Source organism: Dromiciops gliroides, chromosome 3, assembly GCF_019393635.1.
Source record: "Dromiciops gliroides isolate mDroGli1 chromosome 3, mDroGli1.pri, whole genome shotgun sequence".
In the NCBI taxonomy this organism is placed as follows: domain Eukaryota; kingdom Metazoa; phylum Chordata; class Mammalia; order Microbiotheria; family Microbiotheriidae; genus Dromiciops; species Dromiciops gliroides.
Genome location: NC_057863.1, coordinates 599,172,881 through 599,200,703, shown reverse-complemented (window position 1 = coordinate 599,200,703; position 27,823 = coordinate 599,172,881). Strand labels below are relative to the sequence as shown.

The following is a 27,823-nucleotide window of genomic DNA, read 5'->3' as shown; positions in this document are numbered from 1 at the left end:
CTCCAAGTGTTTTCACTGGCTGTTCCCCATATCTGGAATACTTTCCTCCCTGCTTCCCTGGCTGCCTTCACATCTCAGCTAAATATCACCTTCCACAAAAAGCCTTCCCTCGTTCCTCTTAATGCTAGTTTGTGACAATCTCCAATTTATCCTGTATATCATCATACAAGCACAAAGTTGTTTATGTGTTGCCTCCCCTGTTACATTCTAAGTTCCTGGAGACCGGGACTATTTTTGCCTTTCTTTGTATCCAATGCTTAATAATATGTCTAGTTACTAGTACATAGTAGGTGCTTAACAAATGCTTATTGATTAGACTTCTTCCTGAACACCCTGGATCTTCTCTTAGGGAGTCCTGAGATCTGGGCTAAGGCACTGCCTTTAAGAATACTCAGAGAGAAATGATTATGAATAAGCAATGATTTGGGGAATTCATTCTCTCATTGATTGTTAACCAATCAAAGTTGATTGCCATCCTCCGAAACAGCCCTTTTCTGAGTATATATACACCTGTGTCCACCACCATGATTGTCTTTGGTCTAAGACAAATGACCATTCCTTTATTAAAATACCGGCATTTTAATAAAAGGATTAGATTACCCAGAAATTATGCCTCTTGAACCTTTTTAAATGCCACAGCCTCTCTCCTATAAATCCTAGGCACACTCTGGACTTTCCTCTCCTTTCTTCCCTGTAGGGAAGAGGGACGTGCCACGTGGACAAACACAAACTTCTGACAATGGCATACCATTTGCTGTCCCACTGCTTTTTCCAGCCAAGGTGGCTATTTGGCTATTCCTCACACATGACACTCCATCCCCCATTTCCCTGACTTTGCAAAGGGGTCCCCACTGATGAGAATGTACTCCTTCCTCCCCTCTGTCTCTTAGAATACCTAGTTTCCTTCCAAGTTCAGCTCAAGTCCCACCTTGGAAATTAAGCTTTTTATTCATCCTGTGCCCTCCCCACCCCCAAAAAAATTAGTTTGTATTTATTTTGAACATAACTCTATGTGCATATGTTGTCTCCCATGGGCAAGGACTGTTCCATTTTTGATTTGTATCACCCCTGAGCTTTGCACAGTGCCTGGCACATAGTAGGCACTTATCAAATGCTTGTTGAAAGATTGATACTCCCAGCAGGAAGACAGGAACCTAGAGGTCAAAAACAAGGTGTGCTGAGTCACAAATGAGCCAAATCACAGAGAAAACTGTCATCTTCTGGACAAGTTAAAAGGTAAAGAAGAAAAAGAATGGCTAGCTCTGGAAGCTCATGGAATCGACCTCCTTGACCTCAACAGCACAATGAGTCTCATAAGTCAGTCCACAGGTCTGGCAGAGAATCTCCAGGAGATTCTTTGGCAAATAAAACTATTTCTCTACCTTCACCTATGGAAATTCTTCACATCTTTGACCAAAGTGGCCTTTATGAAGTAAAATCAGATAGACCTTGGAACCCGCTAGGGGCATTCCTTCTCCACAGAGTCTATCACTCTATTTGTTAATGTTGAGGGGTTCTTCAAAATAGTTAGGGAAACTGCTGACATACTCCTGTGGAATGTGATACAACAGCAGTATTAACACCCCTCCAAGCTGAGGAACTGCTATAAGCTTTATGTAGAAGTGGGAATCTATTTTAGGTGGATCCATGTAGACTTCTTATTGATCTATTATTGGCCCCTGACCTATGATCATAGGGATCATAGATCCAGAGTTGGAAGGGACCTATATCCAATCCCCTCATTCTACTCTCAAGGAAAAAGAGGCACAAAAAGGGATAGATGACTCATCCATACAGTTAGAAAGTGTCTGAGGTCTGAGCCCCCCACCCCGCCCCAATCTTTCTGATTCTAAGTCTAGAGCCCTATCTACTCCATCACACTACTGTGGGCACATGGGCAGTCATGTGTTCCCTTGCCAATTCCATGAGTAGAGCTAAGTTCTCCAAAAAGTGATCTTTCCAGACGGGGCCATTTACCTGGCTTAGTCTCTGGAAGGATCTGACGTACCCTAGTATGGTATTGTGGTGTTTCTGCTGAAGCAAGCAAACATACTGATTCACATTTTCAGCCCTAAGGCAAGAGAAGTCAAAAGTTTCCTTGAGCTCCTAAAGCTCCTACTGCCACATTGTCCAGTAGGAAGACCAATAAGGTAGGGAGGCCCAATGGACAGCTGGCCTTGCTAGGTGGGACACACTGAAACTCAAATTGCCCTGGAGTGTGGGGAATCACCAGAAGGGGAAGCCTATGAACGACTGGCATTAGAGTCCAGGAGCTCTGAGGGGACCCTCTGACCATGCAGTGAAAACATCTAGGGATTCTAGATGCTATATGATGCCAGGGACACATTTGAACCACTGAGTAAGCCGGGACTTTTCTGCCTCCTTCGTCAGCAACTTCTCTGGAGGTCTCTGGAGCCCTCTACCGGGGAACTGTAGAACTGCCGCCACTGTTGACCACAAGCAAATTGGGAGTCAGGTAACACTCATATCCAACTGGAAAAAAGGGTTCTCCTTCCAGCCCTCTCCCACTCAGGGGAAATACCTCCTTTTGTGCATGAGCCCAAAGAAGAGATGAGAGCCAAAATGAGAAATAGGCCCATAAGCCAAAATGATTTAATTTCAGAGTGTATAGAGAAAATGCAGGCCAGAAAGTCGCTAGTAAATAAGGATGCTATATGCAGAAATAGTTGGGAGCTAATTTTTTGTCCCCAGTCAACATGTTTCCCCAAAGCCTCCATCTTGATTTCTGGCTTTCTTCATCCCCTTTCCAGTTATGCCAATGTACTGATGTGCTCAGGGAGGTACCATGTTTTCTTGTGGGCCTGTGCATGTAGTTCAGTTCAGGCAAGGTAGACACGCTACCAATCTAGCTGCCCTATGACTATGACAAAAACTTGGTGCTGGCACTGTTGTTTCTGATCAGCTGAAATAATGGCATAAAATCATGGCTCTGTAGGAATTTCAGGATGAGTATTAGGGGGGCAGCTAGGTGGCACAGTAGATAAAGCACCAGCTCTGGATTTCAAGAGGACCTGAGTTCAAATCCAGCCTCAGACACTTGACACTTACTAGCTGTGTAACCCTGGGAAAGTCACTTAACCCCCAATGCCCTGCAAAAAAACTATTGGAAGGGGTTAATCTAGCCTGCTACATCCTTTGCCCGAGTCTTGGAACTTACTATCTGTTCAAAGTAGTTGAATGTTCCTTATATCAAATTTGTCTTTGTACTCCCAACACCTAGTATAATGTTCTATCCATAGAAGGTGCTTAACAGATTGTTTAATGAGGCACAGGGAGTTGTGGCTTTGATATAATTACATGAATGCTACAGGCAACCAGGACTAGGAATCTACTGTGCTAACAGACTGGGGTGGTAAGATACACAAAACTTAATGTAGGTATGTACAGAATCCAACCTACATATGGAAAGGTGATTGGTGGAAAAATATCATTTCAGCTATTTTCCTATTTGAATCCTGTATCATGTCATTCAGTTTATGAAATGTCCCAGCAGTCTTAAAGGAATTCATAATCTGCATCTTCTCAGAACTGGACAATGAGATGGACATTTCTCTCAATAACCTTCTCATCTGTTTCTAGACTCTCATCTAGAACAAAGAATCCATCTCAGCCATTGTCCAGGGATTGTATCAGAAAAGGCTACTCATCAGACTAGAGAAGTGTGATGGGGTGATGGTGAATCCCTAAGGCACATACTGGTTCAAAAAGCAGGAACAGACTGATGTAAGGTAAAGATCATAATAGGGGTAGGAACTCCTGTATCTCTACATTGGCAAAAGGCCTACAATGGTTTCTAACTTTCCTGGAGTACAATTTACAATTTCATTTCCAGGTGTTCATGTCTGATAATGCTTTTAACCAACTAGCTCATGCCTCCAAACCATTCCACTGGACACTGTTGGTAGAAGATAAATGTTGTATTCAATGAGCTCATGAGATGTTTTCCTTTATCTTCATCTTGGTCTACCTAGATTCTCACAGACAATGTACAGTACAGAAGAAGTCATCCTCTCATATATACAACAATATTACTATGAATATGTCTTTCACAAGATGACTTCAGTGGAGAAAAAATTATGCTATATGGGAGAAATCAATCAGTCGTAAGGCATTTATTAGGTTCCACATGAAAGGCACACAGAACTGCTAATGGTCAAGTCACTTTCAAGAGACAGAAACTCAATGTAAATCAACACCCGTTATCCAAATCACACAAATCTAGAGCCCTTTTAAATTGCTCAATTGATGTCAGATTTGCTGGCACTATTTGTTTTAGTAGATTTAACCTTATAACCTTCTTCGACCCAAGGCAATGAAAGAAATTGGCAGATGCACTACTGCAGAAACCAGAGTTCCAACACCAAGCAGATCAGCCACCGCAGAAGACCCTATTTCTGACATCTCCTGCCTGAGGCAGGGTCATCCCTGGTAACCTGTGAAATCCCTAGGCAAGGACAAAGATATTGGTGTCACACTGAAGCTGAATCTTGAGAGAGACAAGAGAAGGCTAATCTAAAGTCAGTAGCCAGAGCACCTACAAAACAAAATATAAGTTCTTTGAGGATATGGACTGTTTAAAATTTTTATCTCTTGGGGCAGCCAGGTGGCTCAGTGGATAGAGCACCGGCCCTAGATTCAGGAGGACCTGAGTTCAAAGCCAGCCTCAGACACTTAACGCTTACTAGCTGTGTGACCCTGAGCAAGTCACTTAACCCCAATTGCTTCACCAAAAAAAACAAAAACAAAAACAAAAACACATCTAAAATTTTTGTCTCTTTATCTCCCATGGTACAATGTCTTGTACAAAGTAGTTATTTAATAAGTGCTTGTTGAATTTTTTTTTTTTGGTGAGGCAATTTGGGGTTAAGTGATTTGCCCAGGGTCACACAGCTAGTAAGCGTCAATTATCTGAGGCTGGATTTGAACTCAGGTACTCCTGAATCCAGGGCCAGTGCTCTATCCACTGAGCCACCTAGCTGCCCCTTGAATTAAATTTAATTAGAAATATCAATAGACAAAGAGCTAAGAGAGGAGCCAAAGCCAAAAAAATTCTGCCAAAATCGAGGGAGCCAAAACGCAAAAACCAAGGCATTGTCTGAACTTAAATTGCTTTCTGGAAGCTAAGATTTTAATTTATTCTGGAGGCCTGAGCACTCCATGCTGAACTGGCAATGCTGCCCTGTGTGATCCTGGGTAAACCCTATAATCTTTTGCTAATTTAGCAACCCTTGCTCAGGTCCATATACCTGAAAACTACAAACTGCAAAGCACTTGGCCTCAGCCAGACCTACAAGATCAAATCAGTCAGCAGCAGGCACAGCCTTCCCATTTGCTCTGGACCATTCTTTAGAGCAGGGCTTCTTAAACTTTTTCCACTTGGGACCCCTTTTTGCTTGAGAAATTTTTATATGACATGGGGTTTATAGGTATATAAAATATGTATACATAACCTTTTACTGCTGCCAAATTTTTCTCGACCCTCACATTCAGTTATGCGATCCCATATGGAATCACGACGCACAGTTTAAGGAGCTTTGCTCTAAAGCACCAATTTTTGAATGATGGAATAAAGCTGGTTTGACAGCCTCATTCCCCAGAGTAAGAGAGTCTATTTAAGGAAATCTGACTATAATGATTCACATCCTCACCAGTCAAAGACCTTACAACCTCATTGAAGCTAGCTACTCACCTGTTCCCTTAATTCATTTTCTGGCTCTACAATCTTCCCTCAAACCTTCCCTTCAGTCAAGGTCCCCAGTTTATCCCATACTTTTAGGCCATCCTGGTCACCATACTATAAGTAACATTTACCTCTCCATAGAACATTCTTCTACTTCAATGAATGGTATACCAATCATATTTGTAACTAGTATCTCAAGCACAATATATCATTTCACCAAGATGAGATAAAGAGACAAAAAATTTTAGATGTGTTTTTGTTTTTGTTTTTTTTGGTGAAGCAATTGGGGTTAAGTGACTTGCTCAGGGTCACACAGCTACTGTGGAAGGTTGAATTCTGTTATACACACTATGGGAGCAGCACCCAGTTTTTCTCCACGCTCAGATCCTGAAGGCTGCCCAGGCTGACTTATAACATAGTAGGTAGTCGAAGCTACAAATCAATGGTGATACTATTTAGTATGCCCAACAAGAAGCAGGTACTTCAGGAAGTGATTCCCCACCAACTTTGCTGCTTAAACTTCCTTCCCTTTCCCCCTCCAGGCAAGACGTAGAACTCACAGCACTCCCCAGCACTCCTCTCCTCCCCCCCACCCCCATTCCTTATCCTCACCACTTTAGGAGGGAACTCAGTCTCTGCTCCAGTCCAACCCTCCAGCCTACTCACATCCTAATGGGGGTGGGCCAAGTCCTTCCACCCCCTATTCCTGCCTTTCCTATTGGATACATCCACTCACACCTCTCAGAAGAGCAGGGAGTCACCAACGCCAGTTCTGGTAAGACTGAGGACAAGTAGGCCTCACCCTATGCCTTGCTATCCTGCCCTAAGTGCCACACAGTCTTACTACGACCATGTCTTCCATAAATTGCCATTTGGCCTGTCAAGGCATCCTATGGACCCTGGGGTCTTGCTATCATTCCTGCCGCTGTATCCTGAGGACCTCCAGGCCCTTGCATCTACCCTGCAGCCAAAGCCTCCTATATGTGCTATGTGCTCTATTTAGAGTGGGAGCAGAGACTTTTAAATTGCACACGGTAAGCATTGAATGCATCCTTCTTTCCTTCTTTCCATGTCAAAGGTTGAGTCTGGCTAGGTAGCCAGTACTTCTACACATTACACAATAGTCGACAGGTCCCTTCCTGATCATGTAAACTAGATAATGATCCCTTTGGCCTATTTACTAGGATTACCTGCCTTTCTACAATAGTCTATCCCATTTTCCATTAGTCTTTGTTGCCAATTAGGTTAACCTAAAACCTGGCCTACATTTATCAAAACCTCATCCACCTCCAATAATCCAGATAAATAAGAATAATATAATAGCCAGAGACATCTTGGAATCATAGAGGTGTTTGGTGGATTCTGGGCCCACCAAATACGGGACTCTTTAATAACATTAGCATTAATAATTAGCATTCCTTTGAACTAACAGAAGCTTTTCACTACAAAGTGATGGCTTTGAGCTCTAGAGAAATATTCTAGGAGGAGAGGCAATATCCAAGCCTGCTGCTTTACTGTATTCAGCTGAGCTGGGGAGATGGGAAGAAAATAAGAGCTGACAGTTTATAAAACACTAAGGTCTGCAAAGCCCTTCATTAACATTATCTCCTTGGATCCTCAGAACAAACCTATGAAATATGCTAGCATTCTCCCCATTTTATGGTTGAAGAAACTGAGGTTCATGGAGGTTAAGTGACTTGCTCTGAGCCACACAGCTAGCTGATGGTTGAAACAGAATCTTTTCTCTCTCTCTTACCTTTTCTTTCTCTCTCTCTCTTCCCTCTCTCCCTCCCTCCCTTATATATATGTCCCACTGCCTCCTGTTGGGGTGAGAAGATGGACAGTGGGACACTATTATAAAATGGAAAAACTGAGCAGATTCTTTGCAGAAAGTGAACTGTCTTTATTCAAAGCCTCAACCTTCTTCTTCTAGGATATGTTCCTGATTCTACTTAATGGGAACCTCTCCTTCAGCACCCCTTCCCCCTTGATTCTGAACCTAATGTTCTTGAATCCAAACTAAGTTTCTCAGCCCAGGGCCCCCTAGGTCTCTTACTTTTTGGATTTCTGTCTCTGACCATCTGGACTGACTTGCAGTTTTTGTTCATTTGGGCACTTTTAGTTGACTTATACTCCCATGACTTACTTTCTCTCCCTTCAGTCACTGGACTGTGCTTATTCTCTCCCAGCTCAGGAGAACAGGACACAACAAACTCATGCACGAAATATTGCTCTGAAGGATTTTTTGGCTCTTTCAAAAAATCAAATCCATCTTACAAGGGTGGAAAACTACAATCATAGATGATATTCAAAAGATATTCCACAGGTCTTGAAGTCAGTTCCCAAGTAGTAGGTCCAAAATGGAATAGCAGAATCATTGGAATAAATACAAAATCTCAGAAAGAAACTACTTTGAAAGGAACAGCATTGAAAAAAAGGACAATGTTCATTCAGATGTGAGGCATGGTCCATCTGTTTTTAAAAAAGACTCATTCATTATTATTTTATAGTCAGATTTTATATGTTTATCCACTTTAAGCTAAATATATAATTTAGAATTGATATCCTGAAATTGAAGGGGAAAAAAACCATAAAGACATTTTACCTTATTCAGAGTTTCTTTCTGCCAATGCAAAGATTCCTGTTGTTTCTGAAGTTCATCTTCTAATGTCTGGATTTGCTCAAATCCATCCTAATACCAAAAGATGAATTGAGTGAAACCAATGTCAATAATCTTTTGGGAGTGGGGAGAATGTTGTTTGAACCCAGATAAAGAAATCAATGGTGGTGACATTCTAGATATTATTGATAAAGGCAGAAAAGTATAATTTTGTCTGAATACATAAGTTAAACCTTGACAAACTAGGATTCCTAGGTCATATTCTAATATTTAATAGTCAAAATGACTTCCTCAATAAGTTTACGAGCAAGGAATACAAAATAATTGTTACATTAACCTAAGCAAAATTTAATTGTAAAGATAGTTTTTCTACAATAAAAAAATTATATGAAACATTTCAAAGTCAACCAAATTTTTTTAAATTTGTCATTTATTGTTCTTTCCTGTTGGCACAGACAATTGAAAAAATGTCCTATATTTTTATCTTGGTAAGGTAGGGTAGGGGAAGGAGAGCATTGATTTTTAATCATTAATTTATTGTTTGGGTTCCAAGGTAATTCTGGCATACCTTAAGATGAACTTCCTGAAGGTTCATACAACCCACAGAGTTGTATGAATTTAACTTGGGCTCAGCCAGTTCCAGCTTCTCCAACAGAGTTGTTCTCTCTACCAATAAATATGCAATCTGTTCACTGGGACTGCTCTGAGCTATTTCTGATAAGCCCTCCTGATCCAACATTTCTTCAATCTCCTTTAGCTCTATCTCTGGGAGGAACAAATAGCAAAAATAAAAGAATTATCCAATTAGCAAATGTATTATAGTTCAAAATCTCATAACATCTAATCCATGTTCAAAGGGGTCGAGTGAGTCTATGCTTAGATACCTAACAAAAGAGTCACTTAAAAGCTGCATAGCTCCCCTCCAGGCTCCTAGCTACCCACTCCCTGTCCATGTTTTTTTCCAACTTTCTAAAACAAAAAGAGGAGCAATAGAAAAGATCCATACAAAAAGCTATAGTCTTCCCTGCTGTTTAATTTGGCATTGATAGAAGATCAAAACGACTATTATGAAATTTTAAAATGCAGACCAAAATTGAGCAGGAATATGTATAGTATACTAATAGAAGAATTAGCCAGGACATTAGGAGACCTGCCTCTAGTCCCAGTTCTGCTGTTCATTAGCTGTGTTATCTTAGGCATGCTATGCCAAATGTCATTAACTGCTTTCATTAATATAATTTTAGGGAAAATCTAAAATGTCTCTGGTAGCAATAGCAGGAGGAAGGCAGTTAGTTTCATAGGAACAAGGCTGAACAGAGCAGAGCTAGTCACCTTGATGGCAAAACAAGTCACAGCTACCGATTCTAAGAGTAGAGGAAAAGCTGCCAGGTCAACATCATGCTAAACAGGTAGGGCCTAAGGATGTTTGGAATGACCTAAGATTACTGGTCTAGAACAGTAACAGGTTGAGGACATCATGAAGGAGTTTAGTTATAATGTCTTAAAGATGTTTTTGAGAAATTAGATTGACTGGGGAAACACTAGAGAGGCACACCTGGGTATAAACACATATGACTGAGAGACAAAGAGACAGACAGCAACTGAAACAAAGAAAAAAGATATGGCCATATGTTTATCAAGAGATAGACACACATAGATACAAAGAAACAGATTTCTATGGAATAATATCAACATCTTGTGGCAGTTTCAAATACTGCCCACCGGTTTTTACAGCTACTTTACAATTTTACAACTGCACTTGCCCTATGGGGAGGGCTTGATGAAATCAAGGCCAGGAAAGGTCCATACAGTTAGGCTACAAGTCCCTCCCCGCCCATTCTTGTAAAGATTTATCCAGTGAATAAAAATAAATTGTTTTTGTTTAAAAATCCCTATGTAATGTAAGCTTTCCTTTAAGATGCATCTTTAGATCACAGTTATCATTATGAGTTAAGGATTAGACCATTTCGCACCTGACAATACACTGCTATAACCTTTTTTAAAGTTTAATACATAATGCACTGCCTATTTCCAATCTTCAGCCTGTTTTCTTGCTAATAGGTTCAGTTCTCAGTATGACATTCCACCCTCAACCAACAAACAAGACTTGGCTATGACCTAGTGTTCATCAGGGAGAAATTGACAAAATACATTTGTAAAGGCATTTGACCTAACAGTGGACGGTTGAGGAGGAGATGAAGAAAATAGGTGATGCCAGAACTTGGCATGGAGACTAGGAAAAAGAGAATTGAGAATTAAAAATTTGACATTCTGTAGTTATCGTCATCTAGGCCATGAGGCGTTCCATTCCCCAAATATTCTCTGTAGCGAAGTGGTGATTTACTAGATTTTTCTTTCATTTATTTATTATTATTTACTTTTAACATTCTTTTCTTTTAAAATTTTGAGTTCCAAATTCTCTCCCTCTCTCACACCCACTGAGAAGGCAAGCAATATGCTATCAAGTATACATGTGAAATCATGCAAAACATAATATATTAGCCATAAAGAAAAAAAGGAAAGAGAAATAAAGAAAGTAAGAAAATTATACTTCAGTTTGCACTCAGAGCTCACCAGTTCTCTATGGAGGTAGATAGTATTTTTTTCACCATGAGTCCTTTGGAATTCTTTTGTATCAGAGTAACCAAGGCTTTCACAGTTGATCATCATTACAACATTGCTGTTACTGTGCACAATGATCTCCTGGCTCTTCTCACTTCACTTTGCATCAGATCATACAGATCTTGCCAATGTTTTTTTCTGAAATTATCCTCTTTATCATTCTTTATAGCACAAAAGTACTCCATCACAATCATATGCCACAACTTGTTCAGCCATTTCCTAATTGAAAAGCATCCCCTCCATTTCCAATTATTTGCCACCACAAAAAGAACTGCTATAGATATTTTTATACATATAGGTCCTTTTCCTTTGATCTCTTTGGGATAAAGACCTAGTATTGCTGGGTCAAAGGGTATGTGCAATTTTATAGCCTTTTGGGGATAGTTCAAAATTGTTCTCCAGAATGGTTGGACCACATCACTGTTCTATCAGTCGTTCATTAGTGTACCTGTTTCCCCTCATCTCCTTCTGGATTTGTCATTGCTGAGAGGTGTGATTTCAAGTATTTTTTTCATGAGACTAGATGACTTTGATTTTTTTCTTTCTGACTGCTCATAATCTCTTTTCCTTTCTGGAATTTGGCTATAGCATTCCTGGGAGTTTTCATTTTGGGATCTCTTTCAAGAAGTGATCTGTGGATTCTTTCAATGTCTATTTTACCCTTGGTTTCTAAAATATTCCTATATTTTAGTTTTCCTTTATAATGTATAATTTCTTGAATTATGATTTTTGATGATGGCTTTCTGGTAATCCAATAATTCTTAAATTGTTTCTCCTCCAGATATTTTCTAGGTCAGTTGTTTTTCCAATGAAATATTTCACATTCTCATCTATTTTTCATTCTTTGGCCTTATTTTCTTGTTCCTTGATGTCTCATGGAGTCACTAGCTTCCACTTACCCAAGGAATTCTTTTCTTCAATGAGCTTTTGTACCTCTTTTTCCATTTGGTCAATTCTCCTTTTCAGTTATGTTCTTCAGTGAATTTTTGTACCTTCTTTTCCATTTGATCTATTCTGCTTTTTAAGAAGTTCTTTTCTTCAGTGAATTTTTATGCCACTTTTGCCATTAGGCTAATTCTGATTTTTAAGGTGTTATTTTCTTTAGTGCTTTTCATGCTTCTTTTAACAATCTGTTAATTCTCTTTTCATAATTTTCTTGCATCACTCTCATTTCTTTCCCCAATTTTTCCTCTACCACTCTTTTCTCTTTCTTTAATCTTTCTAGGAATTCTTGTTGGACTTGTGTCTAGTTAGCATTTTTCTTCAAAGCTCTGGTTCTAGCTGTGTTGAATTATTGTCTTCAGAGTTTGTGTCTTGGTCTTCCCTGCCACTGTAGTAACTTTTTATGGTCAAGTTCTTTTTGTTGTTGTTGTTTGCTCATTTTTCTAGTCTATTTCCTGACTTTGAATTTTATGTTAAAGTTCTGCTCACCTCGGGGTGGCAAGGCACTGTCCCAAGCTTCAGGCTTTTTTGTGCTGCTGTTTTCAACTAGTTCTGGGTACCTGCACATTTTCAGTGCTTCTAAGGTGGTTTGATCCAGGGAGAGGTATGTCACTGCTCTCCTAGTCTCTGTTCTGGTCTTTATCCAGAAAGGGCCCCTGCTTCCCTGGAGGTGCAAGCACTAGTCTTAGCTTTGGACTTATGAGCAGATCCCCTATTCCCCTGCCACTGCAAATACTAGCACTCCTCTTGGCTCTGGAACTATGCCCAGGGACCCTGCTCCTTACTGGATTTTTCTTTATGAGTTACATAACCTTTTGCCAATTACAGGTTTACTATTTGCAAGTAACTATTCAACTTCCTAAATATAGGTAACCTCCCACTTAAGTTGCTTAGACCAAGTGCTGGTTGACTGTTCTCCATTTTCCCATAATATCCTTCAGCCAACCAACCCTAGAGATCAGCTCAACTCAGCCTTAGTGTCCACTGTTGGTCTTTGTTCTTTCCTTACCTTGTTAAATATCACAGAAAGATTAAACACTATATATACACACACAAGTACTTTACTTACAAGACTCATGCCGTTACTACTAATATTAGATGACAATTATATATCAGCTTAGAGGTTTACATTTTGGCCCTCTGAGAGTTTACATTCTAGAGTATCCGGACTTGGAAGCACACTGATAATCTGAAGAGATGCCAGTAACCTCAGAGCTCCAAAGCAATCTGACCAAACAGCTACAAATAACACAATCATGGGGTTCTACTACATTTGCTCACCATCACTGTAGTATGTCACTTAAAGTAACCTCAACTGTATTCTTCCATGTACTTTTGCCTAATGTGATTAAAAAACAAACCACTGAAAAAGTTTAAATAAAAGATCAAAAAGTTACCCTGTTGGAGCTGCAGTTCCTTACATTCAAGTTGAAGTCTCTCACTCTCTTTTTCAAAATCATGAGTTAAGGCTTCTCTTTCTTCTGTTAATTGACGGACATGATTCACATAATTTTCCACCTAAAACAGAAGCAGCAGCCACCATTGAACACATCTCTAAGTCATTTCAGAACAAAAATAAAGCAGTCGAATAAGTCGTAAATAGAAGTTTTGAAAACTATCATTTCTTATAGCAAGTGGCATTTCAAATACTTTACCAGTCTCTGATTTCACACTCTAAACCTTGGTGGAAGGCATCATTAACTAGGATATGCAAAATACATTTGCCTTCTGGTGATGACCCTCACCAAACCTAGTTATTAGGTTGGTTCTTGGTTAAGAAGGTACTTTGTTGAGTCCATACCAAGCCTTGCTAGCTTTCAGAGGCTCAGAACTAAGGTTGGGAGATATATTGGAGGACATGTCCAAGCCCCTCATTTTATAGATGAGGAGAATGAGGCTTACAGAGGTTCAGTTATTTTCCTATGGTCACACAGCTAATATATATCAGATGTTAAAATCCAAACTGGAGTATTCTCACCCCTAAGTCCAATGCTCTATCCACTAGGCAATACTGCCCTCCTAGGCAAAGCTTTCAAGAGCTGTGGGTGGCTTCTAAACAACGATGGTAATGTCTAGCATTCTGTGAAGTATTTTTATAGAATCAGAGACTTTGAGAGTTGGAAGGAACTTTAACAGTCCATCCATGAAAAGAATCCCCACTATAACATTCACATCCATTATTGCATTTAAGTCTCACAACTCATCTGATAGACATGCATAGTGCAATTATCTTTATGAAACTGCCCTGCACCAGTGGGTTGGGCTCTCCCAGGACAAAGACAGTCCCTTTGACTTGGCAACAAGAATGATCCAAGCCAAGGTTTCAGGGGTGTAGTAACACCAGGAAATCAGTGTAGCAGCTGAATGGGATAGCTGGCCTGGATCCAATTCTTACCTGTGCTATGAATTAGAAGGAATAACCTAATACAGTCTGAGTCCAAGGAGGTCTAGTTTTCATCCCAGGAAAAAAAGTAACAGTAAGGGGAAAATACTACAGACCAATTTGAAAGTCAAATGCAATTAACCAACTTGTGAAGAAGGAAATGAGCATTTATTAAACATCTATTATGAGCCAGGTGCTGTGCCTTAAGCACTTTACAAACATTATCTCATTTGATCTTCACCACAATCCTGGGAAGTAGGTGCTATTCTTATCCCAAGTCTACAGTTGAGGAAACTGAAGCAGGCAAAGGTTAAGTGACTTGCCTGGAGTCACACAGCTAGTAATTGTTTGAGACTAGATTTGAACTCATCTTCTTGGACTCCAGGCCCAGCATTCTATCCACTGCCCCACCCAGCTATCTGCAACCAGAGGCAAAAATCAGATGTAAGAGACCCAAGAAGTCACTCCTGCCTGATCTGAAAATCTGAATGACTAGTGAGTTAGTAGCAGCATTTCTTTATACTGAAGATGTATGGCCAGACTAGTCTCCCCTTCTCTTCCTTATTAATGCATTATTGTGCTCCAAGTCAGTTATGATGACAAGTTGATTCCTGTAGTGTCTGTCCTGGTTAGGCAGGGTTGCAGTGGTAGAATTCTTTGACCAACTCCAGGTTATTCAAGCTACACACAGGATCAGAGGTCCTTTCCCTAGTCCCAAAGCCTTTTATTCTGGTAAAATATTTGGGAAGGCTTAAGAGTTTCTAACCAATACCAAGGCTGCCTTAATGATGGACTCTCACTTCTCATTTATTACCACCAGAAAAATATAGGGATGTGGTAGATATATATTTCAGGCACACCAGCCATATGTAGGAATTCTTAAAAAGTGAGATTTAACTAAAAGAAGACTAGGAGGGTCAGATGACAATGGGTAAAAAGTTATGTTGTCTTTTTTTTTTTTTAATAAATCAAGAATAGGCCAACTGCCCAGTAGGCCAGCTAGGTAGGACCTTTCCTGAGTTTGCACTCTGCTGGCAAAACCTTTAAGAATCAAGGATCAGGGCAGCTAGGGGGTCCAGTGGATAAAGCACTGGCCCTGGATTCAGGAGGACCTGAGTTCAAATCTGGTCTCAGACACCTGACACTTACTAGCTGTGTGACCCTGGGCAAGTCACTTAACCCTCATTTCCCCACAAGGAAAAAAAAAGAAGAATCAAGGGTCGCCTCAGAGATTTGGGGTGGCAAATCAGACTTTGTCCTTGATTTGCAAGGTTTTCTGAGCTAAGTGCTACCAATTGGTCCTCACTTTTATATAGCCTTGAACACTGAAAGGGTTCAATACTGGACTACATGACTTCAAAGTGGATCTTCTTCCACTTCAAAGTGGAAGCTTCTTCCATTTACTAGTCTGGGAGATAAATTAAGGGAAAGATTAAAGAGGGGAGATTAATGCTCTAGTATCCAATTTTAAATCTCACACAGGACTATGGCTAGAGCAGTAATGGAGAAAGTCAAAAGAGAGAAAATGAAGGGACATTTATATGGTCCTACCTTGCATGAAATAGTGCATTCTAATGGCATGGGTAGTGTATAGGGGCAAAAACATCTTGTTCAAATGAAATCTCAGACATGCACTATATGACCAGGAATAAAACACTTAACTTATATGCCCACATCCTAAAATGAGGAGAGTATTGTCCCTTTGGAGTCCCACTTTAAAGGTTATTGAGGGAACAAACTGAGACAAGTAATGGGCTTGGGAATACCCCAAGGAACAACAACAATAAAAGATTCTTAATCTTTCTGGGCCTCAGTTTAGTCAGCTGTAAAACACAGAGAATACCTATAGTGGTGAGAACCAAATGAGATAATGAATATGAATCACTATGCAAACCTTAATGCACCATATTAATGTCAGTTATAATAATGATCAGTGGAGAGAGTTATGGAAAATCTTGTTGAAAATTCAGTTACCAAGAAACCTGTTACTTATAAAGGCTACAATTTGTATGTTTAGTCTGCCATTAGACTAGGGCAGTATTCAATGGAGAGATGAACTTCTTTACAATGAGAGCAGTGAGAAGGACAGAGAAAAAATATTAGAACCTCAGGGGTGCAGTCAAAGGTGGTGTTAGCAGAAAGACTATGGACCCAAATGCCTTCTCCTCCTGATTATTTCATCTTTATAGTATTTCTTGAATAGAGCCCCTCCTCTTTACTGTCTTTGCTACCTCATTAGTGCAGGCTCCTGTGACCACCTGATGGATTATTGTGATAATCTCCTAACAGGTCTTTCTGCCTCCACCTCATCCTTCACACTGCTGTGAGGCTTATCTTCTTATGAATTGGATCATGCTACTCAATCTGATCATCTAAATAGGAGAGTCTGTCCAACATACGAGATGAACAATGACTTATACAATATGAAATTTTAAATTATGGACTTTCCTTTCTGGTAGTTTCTGGTTCATATTGACAGCCTTAAAAAATGGGTCATTTCAAATATGCTTCACAACAGCCTAGATTTAAACACTACCAAAATAATAATATACTTCCTGAAATTACTGTGAGGTTTGTCTGTGATGGCAGAGGAGTGTTCTGAAAGCAGAATCCTTTATGTATTCTTTTGGAAGCTGTCATTTCAAAAAATGGAGAAGAGTAAGCAAAAGCAGTTTAAGCACACTATAAACAAACATAGGAGACTAGCTCATAGAAAAGAGTATGGCTATATCAAGGAATAATTCTGTATTATTTGCTCTTACTTCTTTCATTTCTTCCGTGTGCTTTACTCTGAGCTCTTCCAAGTCTCTAGAAGCAATTCTCAGCCTATCCTCGCTATGTTGGAATAAACGCCAGACATGACAAAGCTGATCTTCAGCAGTAGCAAGGGAATCCATTCCTTCTCTCTCAAGAAAATGGAGTATGTCTTCTAACCGAACATTTTCCTTAATGAGAGGAAAGCAATAGCACGAATAAGATTTTTTGTTTTAAAGTTATAGTAATCTGAGTTACAGGAAATCTTGAATGTATATTCCCCATAATGTTCAACTTCTGGATCGTTAAATGTACATAAAGACCATTTCTCACCGTTCACTTAACCAGTTACAAATTCACAAGAATTTCTCCCCCTCTAAGTGTCGACAGCTGCTGATAAACAGTTGAATAATGGCTGTATAATGCCAACTAAATTGAATGATGAGATCATGTGACATATTATAAACCACTCAATTATCACATAATCTACATGTCCAACTCAGAATTTTACTATTTTAAATATTCCAACATTCCTATCTACAAGGTAAATTTACATTATCCTATGACTCTAAGTTACCATACCAGTGACTTCACTCCTCCCCAATCAATTCTTCCAGATATGCAGTCTTTGTCTATTAGAATGTAAACTTAACAAGGACAGGGTTTTTTGTTTTGTAGTAGGGGGTAGTATTTGTATCTCTAGCAGAGAATCTAGTATTGGTTTTTTGGGGGGTTTTGTTGTTTTTTTGTTTTTTTGTTTGTTTTTGGTGAGACAATTGGGGTTAAGTGACTTGCCCAGGGTCACACAGCTAATAAATGTCAAGCCTCTGAGGCCGGATTTGAACTCAGGTACTCCTGACTCCAGGGCTGGTGCTCTATCCACTCAGTGCACCACCTAGCTGCCCCTCCCCCCCTTTTAAAAATCTGGTATTGTTTATTCTAACCAAAGGGTTTACTCAGCCTTGATCTCCAAGGTTCCTTTTGAGTATAAATCTATGGTCCTCAGTTCTTTACTCCCTCCAATAAATAACTACAGATAATTCATCAAACTTTTGAGCAATTGTGTGTAAGGTATTGTTCTAGGCATATAAAAATGGGTAACACACTGGAACTATCTAGAAGCTAGAGTTTTCTATTCATTCCAATATACCCCTTTCAGGCCTAATCAGTGTGGGGCAATTATAATACACCTTAATAACAATGCCAGCTTTATATAACCCGTGACAACTTTCTAAATCATTCTGTTCTGTCCTAAGCTTATAAACAGTGTCTGCCATTTTTCTTAATTGTGGAAGAACAACACTATTACATGGCCCTTTGCACCTAGTGGGCAATTGACTATCCTCTACTTCCCACGCCAGCCTTCCAAGGGACCATTTTAAACTAATCTTCCAGTGTTTTCTTCTATTGTGAGTAACAGTGCCCGAGTCATTTTACGGATAAGTTTTGCCTTCTCAACTTAATTGTAAACTCATCAAAGGGACAGTAGTAGTCTCTGGGGAATTTTTTTCTCTTTTGAGAGGTAAAACCTTTTCTCCTTCCTCCCCTACTCAAACTCATACATTCAACAAATGTTAAACAGGTTATAGATATTTAAAAATGTTATACATGCCAATAACACTATTACAGGTGTTGAGAGAGATACCAGTTGAGATAAAACAGTTCCTGTCCACTTGGAGATTATACCAAAGCATTCAGTATAGGCATATTTAACTTTATAGAACTGATACTTCAATCAAAGTTGTGAATAAAATAGATTTTTGTAGAATGAACTCTAAGTGCACTTTTATGTTGGGCACAATTAACAACTATAAAACACAAATGAGATAGTGGGCACTTAATATTGGTGGTAGAGGTGTTTTTTCATTGAACTGACAAGAACACATACTGAAGTTTCTCCCCTTTTCCACAACTTCCTTCCCTTCATCTACTCATTGGCATCCTCTATCCAAGTCTAGTTCCCCCTTGGAGTTGTCCCTAATCATGTCTCTTCCCATCTTTCAAAAACTTTGGACCTCTCCTTATAGTTTAATTTAGTTTTAAGAATATGCCTCGGGGCAGCTAGGTGGTGCAGTGGATAGAGTACCAGCCCTTGAGTCAGGAGTACCTGAGTTCAAATCCAGCCTCAGACAGTTAACACTAGCTGTGTGACCCTGGGCAAGTCACTTAACCCCAATTGCCTCACTAAAAAAAAAAAAAAAAGATTATGCCTCATCTACTTGATTAGAAAGAAATCTCCTTAAATCTAGGGGCTGTTTCTTATTTAATATTTGTTTTTCCCATGCCTAAGTGGCACCGAAGCACAGTGGACAGAGAACTGGCCTCAAAGTCAGGAAGACCTGGTTTCTCATTCTACCTGTGATTGACCCTGAGCAAATCTCTTTTTTTTTATTTTTGAAGATTATTCGGAATTTATTCTCAAACAAGAAAGATAACATATAGTTATAAACAACAACAAAACAACACCTTAATTTCACAGTAACACGAAAAGCAAACATTACAGAATCAACTGTCTCTTTCCCCCCTACCAAAAAACCCCCAAAAACCCTCACAAAAGAACACAACACCAAAAGCTCACAACAGCACATGTTTAAAAAACAACAACAATAAGAGCATGAGGTGGGGGAAAAAGACTTTAGGAAAGGGGAGAAGTGGACCTATAAAGCTACCCTCAACATTTAACCCTTAAGTTTCTTAGCAATGCCACTGATCTCAAATCAGTTCTCTTTCTTCTCTGGTGAGGAAAAAACAAAAACAAAACCCCAAATCCTCTTTTCATCAGCTAGCTATTTGTCAGCTTAAGCTGATCTAGATAAGACAGAAATAAAGAGGACACCAGATTCAAGTGAAGGTCTCTGTCAGACATTCAAGATCATTTTAAGATCTCCAGAAATGGCTTAAAAAGCTTACACAGGCCTTTATACACACACACACACACACACACACACACAGCCATCCTATATGAATGAACCAAAAATAAATAATGAAGCAGTACTAATCTATAGTTCTGAAAGAATTATGGTGAGGAATGACAAAGGTCTGTTTCTCCCAACCCAGATACACTGAGCAAATCTCTCAACTTCTGAACACCCCAGGCAACCCTATAAGACCATCCATTGATCCATATGGGGAAAAATTTCCCCACTCAGAGCTAATCTGCATCAATAAAATCATAAGTTCCTTCAAAATAAATATTCCCACAAATAGCACAAGGCCTTTCCCATTGCAAATGTTTAATATTTAGCTGTTGAACTGAAAAGTAGACTAACATAAGATATAAGGAATCTCATCATTCAGAAATTGGAATCTTCAATCAATTTCCTGAGACAAATTTTCTAATGGTGAAATTCTCTGTATGCAGTTTCTACATTGCAAAGTACATTTGTACATGCTCTATACATGACAGATACTAAATGATTTTTTATTAATAAACTAAGCTCCCCTGAAAATAAAGACCCTAAAATAATTATGAATAAGACAACTAGTTTTCTGGATGTGTTTCCTGAGATGCAAGGAAAGAAGAGGCAGAAACAGCTAAAGCTAGTTGGAAGCAGAGGGGTAATGAAGGTTAAAAAAAAAAACAAAACCCAACAACTGTACTTCTAACTGCAGTGTGGTAGCCAGGGTTACACTTCATTAGACACCATTTCTTCTTTGAAAACCAAAATCCAAGAGAAGGAGAATATGCTGCCCAGCACTACATAGTGTGGTCAAAGAAGAAACAAATACTGTAATAGCATGTCCTGAGAGCTCAAAGGCATCACAGTATTGACAGTCCTTCCCCACCCCCCAGGGCAATGAGGGCTAAGTGACTTGCCCAGGGTCACACAGCTAGTAAGTGTCAAGTGTCTGAGGTCAAATTTGAACTCAGGTCCTTCTGAATCCAGGGCAGGTGCTTTATCCTCTGCACCACCTAGCTGCCCCCAGGGTAGTCCTTTTAAAGGCCATCTCATTCACCCCTTTTACAGATTTACAGATGAGAAAATGAAGCACCAAATAGGTTAAATGACTTTGCTCAAGGCCAAACTGAAAGTGGCAGAAATGGGATTTGACTCTGGTCTTCTAACTAATTCAGCCTTTTTTCCACTCCACCATCCTTCCACCTTGAGGCAAACAAACACTGACACAAATATGTAATTCAAGACTTTCATAAACCACTAAAATTCTATTAGGAGGCAAGCTTCTTGAGAGCAAGGACTGTCTGGATTTTCTGTTTGTATCTCCAGTCCTTAGCATGATGCCTGGCATACAGGAAGCATTTAATAAATGCTTTAGAATTCATTCATTTACTCAGACTTCGACACTCTTACATACTCCAGCTTCTTCAACTTACAAACGATTAGCATTTTATTTGTGAACTGAAAAAGCAAGAAAATTTCCTTCTCCAGTCTAAGATTAGGAAGAGAAGCTGTAAAAACATTTAAATTTTTTCATGTAACCTTGGCTGAAATTCAGCATGACTTCATAGGTACCTATTATAATTGACCCTGAAAACTAAAATAACCAAGTTATCAATTTTCTGAAAACTAGACTCAATAAACTAAAATAATTGCTTTTAAATGTACTTCCAAAAAATAGTAAGTCCTTTACTGGGGAAGTTGACATATAAAGGTTCTAACAAACTTCAGGAAAGCATTTTTATAGGAAAAAAAATTAAACCTTCCTAATTAGTTAAATCCACTGTATCCTACTTACTAATGACATGTGGTTTAGGATGACCAGACAACAGGACAGATATATCAAGGAGTCAAGGGACTATTAAAGTTTAAACTGGCCAAGAAGATATCATGATGGACACATCTAAGAAGTAAGGGAAGGCAAAATTCTGTAGCAGGAAAGTCGGTTAGACTGACTGGAGCCAGGAGACAGAGATAACTCTAGAGGTCAGGACCATCATTCCTAAAAAAGAATCCCCCTGGACTCTCAGGAATGACAAGCATCCAAGCTTTCCCCACCCCACCCCACCCCACCCCACCCCCGAAAGGAACTTTCCATTTTCAGATGGTCATCCCATCTATCCTCTATAAAAGCTTTTGCCTTCCTTCTGTTCTGGGAGGAAGATGTTTCTAAGTCATCTGCTTCCCAGGGGTGAAGTCTTCTCTGTCGCCAAATAAAAGACCAATTTAGTCCTAATTGGACTGTGTTCAAGAGTATAATTCTTTACAGAGGAATACCTAAGCACCCCCACCATCATTTCCCCAGAACACTACCCTACCAAGAAAGACCTGGCACCTATATTCAACAGAGCTATCTTGCTCATAAGTATACATTTACTGATATTCCTCCCACTAGTTTCTCTCTTGATTCACTGAAAGTAGTGTTAGTCTCAAAAAGTAAACATAAAGTTTAATTATTACTAAACATAGGTATTATCCCCTAGTTTCAATTCTCATTCAGATAATTCTGCATCCAATTAAAAACCTGAATATTCTTAACAAAAGCTCTAAATAACAAAAAAAATGTAGTTGTTTTCTACATTTTCTAATACATTTGACTTGATGTAATTTAATAGTTTGTATTTACCAATGTGGGCTTCTCCATTTTAATTTCTAGTTTACTCAACACAGTCTCACCGTGATAGTGCAAAGTAATAGACAGACTGTTCCAAATAATCCTGGGGATACAAAATGGGAAATACCCAGCTACCCACAGCATTGCAGCAGGAAAGTGGAGTGAGACAGTGTATTAATTTTAGGGGTTCGGGCGCTATGAATGAACATTGAAAATGCACTATGGCCCAAGAAATTGGGGGGGGGCGGGGCGAAAGCAATAAAATGGATAAATAAGGCCAGAAAGAGGTCACAGGATCAGAGAATCGTGGATCTAGTGGTGGAAGGGACCTAGCTGGTCCAACTCCTTCATTTTACAGATAAGGAAACTGATCCAAGAGGGTGCAACAGGGAGAAGACAAAATGAAGGGGGAGAAGGGGAAGAAGGGGAGATCGAGGAAATGACTGGAAAAAAAAGACGTCAATCAAACAAAATTTTAGGGACAAAGGTGTGGCCTGGAAAAATGCAGAAGGCTAGATGACTTCTGAGACCAAGGGGGAACAAAGGAGCCACCCGTCCCTTGCTTGCTAGACAAGCAAGTGCAGTATTCAAAGGCCGTACAGCAGTGGTCAGAAAGGGCTTCCCCTTCCTGGGCTTCCCCCGCCCACCTCCGCAGTGAGTTAGTAAGGGCGGCCACAGATGCCCTAGCCAAGCCCGGGCCAAGCTAAAATCCCATCCTTAGGGCTGCTGGGCGCGCGTGCCCAGAGAGCTCAGAGCCCGCGCACGCACAGCTCGGGTACGAGAGCGGGCTCGGGGCGCGCGCACGTACGACTCGGGGGCGCGCGCGCGCACACCCCTACAGCCTGAAAGGCCTCTCCTCACGCACTCATTCACTCTACGGGGTGGGGGGTGAGGGGCTGGGGCAGGAGGTCAGAGAAAGGCGAAAGGGAGGAAAAGAAAGGAAAGAGATAAGAGAAAGCTTTTCTCTCTCCTGGCTGTCGAGTCTGCGGGTAGGTCTGGTTCTGCGGAAAGGGTGAAAAGCCCCCGCGTCGCCGAAGTCTGGCAGAGAATCCCCGGAGAACAGTCAGGTCGGCGACTCCGAACTGCAGCGGCCGACAGCCTCTGGGGGAGTCATGGCAACCACTCCAGTCCCGCGGCTCCTCTGACGGTAGCCATGGTTACGGAGCATACCATTGGCCTTAGAGGGAGGGATCTTCCTGTGCAGACAGTGTGTGCGTGCGTGTGTGTGTGTGTGTGTGTGTGTGTGAGACCGCTGCCACAGGGAGGGGGGGGGGGCAGAGAAAGCAGTTCTAGGGTGAGAGAACTTTGGTCCAAGGGGCACAGGCTTTGTTCCCTCATGGGTGGAGCCTACGAGGGTTTCTGGGAGAGGGGAACACTAGTCCGGCTCATGGATATCTGGAAGTTTTGAAAGGGTTTTAGGTTACAGGATTTAGGGATAAACGTTTCTAATTCAACACCTGTCATTCTCACAGATACCCAGGGAGGTTGTGACCTGTCCAAGTGGCAGGGATGTGACTGGAACCCGTATCTCACCTCACAACAAAATGTGCCAAGGGGTCTTTGGCCTTGTCACTTACAGGTTTTTAAGAATCCCTGCCTTCGGGCAGCTAGGTGGCGCAGTGGATAAAGCACCAGCCCTGTATTCAGGGGTACCCGAGTTCAAATCCGGCCTCAGACACTTGACGCTAGCTGTGTGATCCTGGGCAAGTCACTTAACCCCCACTGCGCGACCAAAAACAAAAAAAGAATCCGAGTCTTGGGGCAAAGCTCAGATAGCATGATTTTCAATTCTGCATGTGATAAGATGGGAAGGTTGGCCAACACACTGGAGGCCAGAATCAGGATCAACATAGATCAGGTCAGGTTGGAGGCATTCTAGCACCGGGTCACTGCTCACCCCTTCACAAGGCCTCCTAGCACTAAAGTGACCTGAGGTTAGGTTCATTTCAGCAGGTGCTGAAGGCTCAGCTAGTGCTGAGCTAGCTGACAGAATCAGAAAGACAAACAGGGGCATACTTACCAGGGGAAGGCTGGCCCCAGCTGAGGAACTGGCCACGGTGGCCAATGGAATGGATAAAAGTACAAAACTGCCTAGAGTGACCCACAGGTAACCCATCTCCACTCCTTTCATTTCCAATGATAGAAAAGCCTGTTTATCTTGGGTAGTTATTCCTTACTGAGTTTCTGATGTGGAAAATAAAAATGCAAACACTTTCAGATCTCAAAGGCATTTATTTATTAGATTCAGATAAGACAAGGCATATGGATCACCCACATGGCACTGGAAAGCTATTGATACAAGTATGGGTTATAGTAATATAACAAGAATTCTGCCACTTCACTGGAAAGCTATAGAGAGCTCTATCACACCAGCATTGCAAAGCTCTTGGGCTATTGAAAGGATAGTGTGTATGTGGCATTATAAAGTCAGGTGCTCTCACGTTTCCACAACTGGTCCCTTAGATGCTCATCAGGCAGGATTTCTACAGAGCCACCTAGGGACTGACTCCAGTCTGCTTGTCTATAGAGGTATACTCTACTTTGGACTTAGGGGCTTTCCAGACCAGCTGCCCCCTCAGCCTGACTCTCTTTTCTGGGCCATTATGGAGCTAATACATTCATTCATTCATTCAACAAACACTAAGTTCTTGGAGTCTTCCTACAAACTGTCCACCACCCAATTGGTCCTTTCAAACATGTCTTACCCCTCCCTCCAGTTCATGCTGTACTTGTAGAATGTTCTGAGCACAGCAGTCCGTGTGATAAGCAGTACTACACACCACGTATACAGTGACTAAGGACCAGTTTTTTCAACTGTCTTAAAAACAAATGAATGATAGTCTGCCTTCTTGTTCCTGTTAACCTGGGAGTATTGGATAGGGACCTAGCTATAGGATGGAAAAATATTAGAAAAAGAGTTAGACACAGCAGGATGGGAATGATCTTGGGTTAAATGGAAAGGAGAATTTGGAAACAAGATCAAGAAATCTGTTTCTACAGCAGGGAATATAAAGAAGCATAATGGGGAGTTGCACACAGTAGGCACTTAATATGGAACTGCTGGAAGAGAAGGCTTTGGGGGTCATGATGACTGTTCTGAAGTATTCTAAGCACTGTTACCTACAAGAGGGATTTGACTTGTTCCATGTTTACCCCAGAGGTCAGAAGTAGGAGCAGCAAGTGGACAGTGAAAGGCAAATTTAGCATTCACAACAGAAAATGTTTCCTTAAAAATTAGAGCTATATGGGGATAGTGCAATGGGCTATGTCTGACAGTGGCAGCAAGTTCCCTCTCATTGAAGGTCTCCAGGAAAAGCTGGCTGACCACAGGTTTTGCATGGAGTTCTTTTTCAAGTATGAGTCATCAGGGTCCCTTCCAACTATGACACTGTGGTTCTGTGTGCAAGTGATATCTTTGACCAGTAAGCAGATATGCTACAGGAGGACTAACCTAACAGAGGAAGGCCTCCAATACCCTGGGTGAAGGTCATGGGAAGAAACTGCATAGGACACAGGCTACTGCACTGCAATCCATCTGAATCAAGGTGGAGTAGTAACTCTGGGCCTCCTTCCAAGCCTCTTCCTGGCTTCCTTTGCTCCTTTGGGGTAAATGGGCAGGAGATTACTAGGAGGTGGTTGGGTTGGAGCTGGTGGGGAGTATATAGTACTTACTAAGCAGGAGAGGAATAGAGGTAGCAGGTGTGCTCAGGAGTTGGTTTCATAGCTACAGCTGTGACCAGCAAACAGCCTCATGGGAAGAATGTTGGCCTGTAAAAGGAGATTTGATAAGGGCCAGGTGGAGGAATTGGTATGGCATGGTTCCAGTAAAGTGGGTGGAAAAAGGATGGGATAGCAAGCAATGGGAGGAACCAAAGGCCCCTTGGTTATGGAAATCAGGTGAGGGTCATTGGCTCAGTGAGGTCTGGACCTGGTGTCCTTCCCCTCACCTCCCTCTTAGAGGCCCAGCTCTGCAACAACTGGTGTACCATCCAACTATTTTGTTTATAGTTTATATTTTCTTACATGTATATCTGTTGTTTCCTCTGTAGAATAAAAGGCTCCTGAGGGAGTGAAACTTTCATTTGAATATTGGTATGCCCAAGACCTGAAATAGTGCCCGGCACAGAGTAGTTGCTTAATAAATACTTGCAAGTTAGCTGAGTCCTGGACAGAGAAAGAAAATCTATCAATGTGCTTCAGGGGATCCTCCAAGAGGCTCTTTCCTGGCCCCACAGGGAACATAATGCTGTGCATAATTAGAGTAATAATTTACATAATGCTTTAGGATGTACAAAGGGTTTTCCTCACAACAACCCTGTGAGGTAGGTAATACAAATATTGTCCCCATTTTCAAAAAGAGGAAAGTGAGGCACATAGGGGTTGAGTGACTTGCCCAGGTCACAAAATAAGTGTCAGAGCCAAGACTCACACTCAGATTCTGTGAGCAGAGTCTAGCAGGCAGATGACACAGGTAATTAATTACAACACACAACAGTACACAAAAAGTGCCTAACAGAGGTGCAAAGTGCTATGCAAAGCCCAAGAGGGAAGTCTTGTTATAACCGGAGAGGAATCAGGGAAGGCTTCCTGGAGGTGATGGTGTCCAGGCTGGACAGTCTGAACAAAAGCAAAGAAAGTGCATGCCTATGTTCCTGGGAGAGTTTTACATCTGCAGATCTTTGAATCTCAGTATTTGTCCCCTCAGAGAGCACTATGAAAGCTATGGTGAGGCAGCCAGCATAGACGTACACTGAGGTGGGAATTAGGAGATCCGACATTTAACACTGTACCGAGTTTCTTCTCCTTTCTAGAACTCAGTTGACTAATCTGTAAAATAAGGATCTGGGCAAGATCATCTTTAAAAGTCCTTTCCAAGGCCCAAGAAATCATGGTTTAATTATGTGAAAGCTTTTGCAACTTCAAGCAAATTTAAAAAGTAACAATTCACTTGAACCTGCCTTCCCTTTTTAAGAGTCTGAGTTAAAATTCCACTTTGGAAGACACGATTGTCAGAAATGGCCCTCTGATTCTTGTACCAACAGTGGGCAATGCAGGCCAACAAAGACCTAAACTATGTATGTGGACAGTAGTGCAGTACTCACCCAGGCTGGTCTAGAGAGAAGAGAAGAGAAGAGAATCCTGGTCTGAAATGTGTTGTCCTTCCCTCCTGTAACAGCAGCCTAGCAACCTGTAACTAACTTGTCAATTAGTTATGAAGTCCCCAGCTAGCCAGCAGTCCCTCTCCTGAAAACCACCCACTGTGAGCCTTGATGCACTCTGACATCATGGC

General features: G+C 40.9%; 1 protein-coding gene across 1 annotated transcript in view; it reads right to left on the bottom strand.

Annotated features, from left to right (window-relative positions):
• Nucleotides 1-23,266, bottom strand: part of CCDC30 (coiled-coil domain containing 30) — a 145,017-nt gene extending 121,751 nt beyond the window's left edge. Inside the window, exons 1-6 of the mRNA XM_043996078.1 lie at nucleotides 23,181-23,266; nucleotides 22,546-22,636; nucleotides 17,031-17,213; nucleotides 13,283-13,403; nucleotides 8,890-9,086; nucleotides 8,307-8,393 (exon numbers count right to left, since the gene is read on the bottom strand). Coding sequence (XP_043852013.1) covers nucleotides 8,307-8,393; nucleotides 8,890-9,086; nucleotides 13,283-13,403; nucleotides 17,031-17,213; nucleotides 22,546-22,563 — 606 coding nt within the window. The 5' untranslated portion in view covers nucleotides 22,564-22,636; nucleotides 23,181-23,266. The remainder of the gene's footprint in view (nucleotides 1-8,306; nucleotides 8,394-8,889; nucleotides 9,087-13,282; nucleotides 13,404-17,030; nucleotides 17,214-22,545; nucleotides 22,637-23,180) is intronic.
• Nucleotides 23,267-27,823: the final 4,557 nt, after the last annotated feature.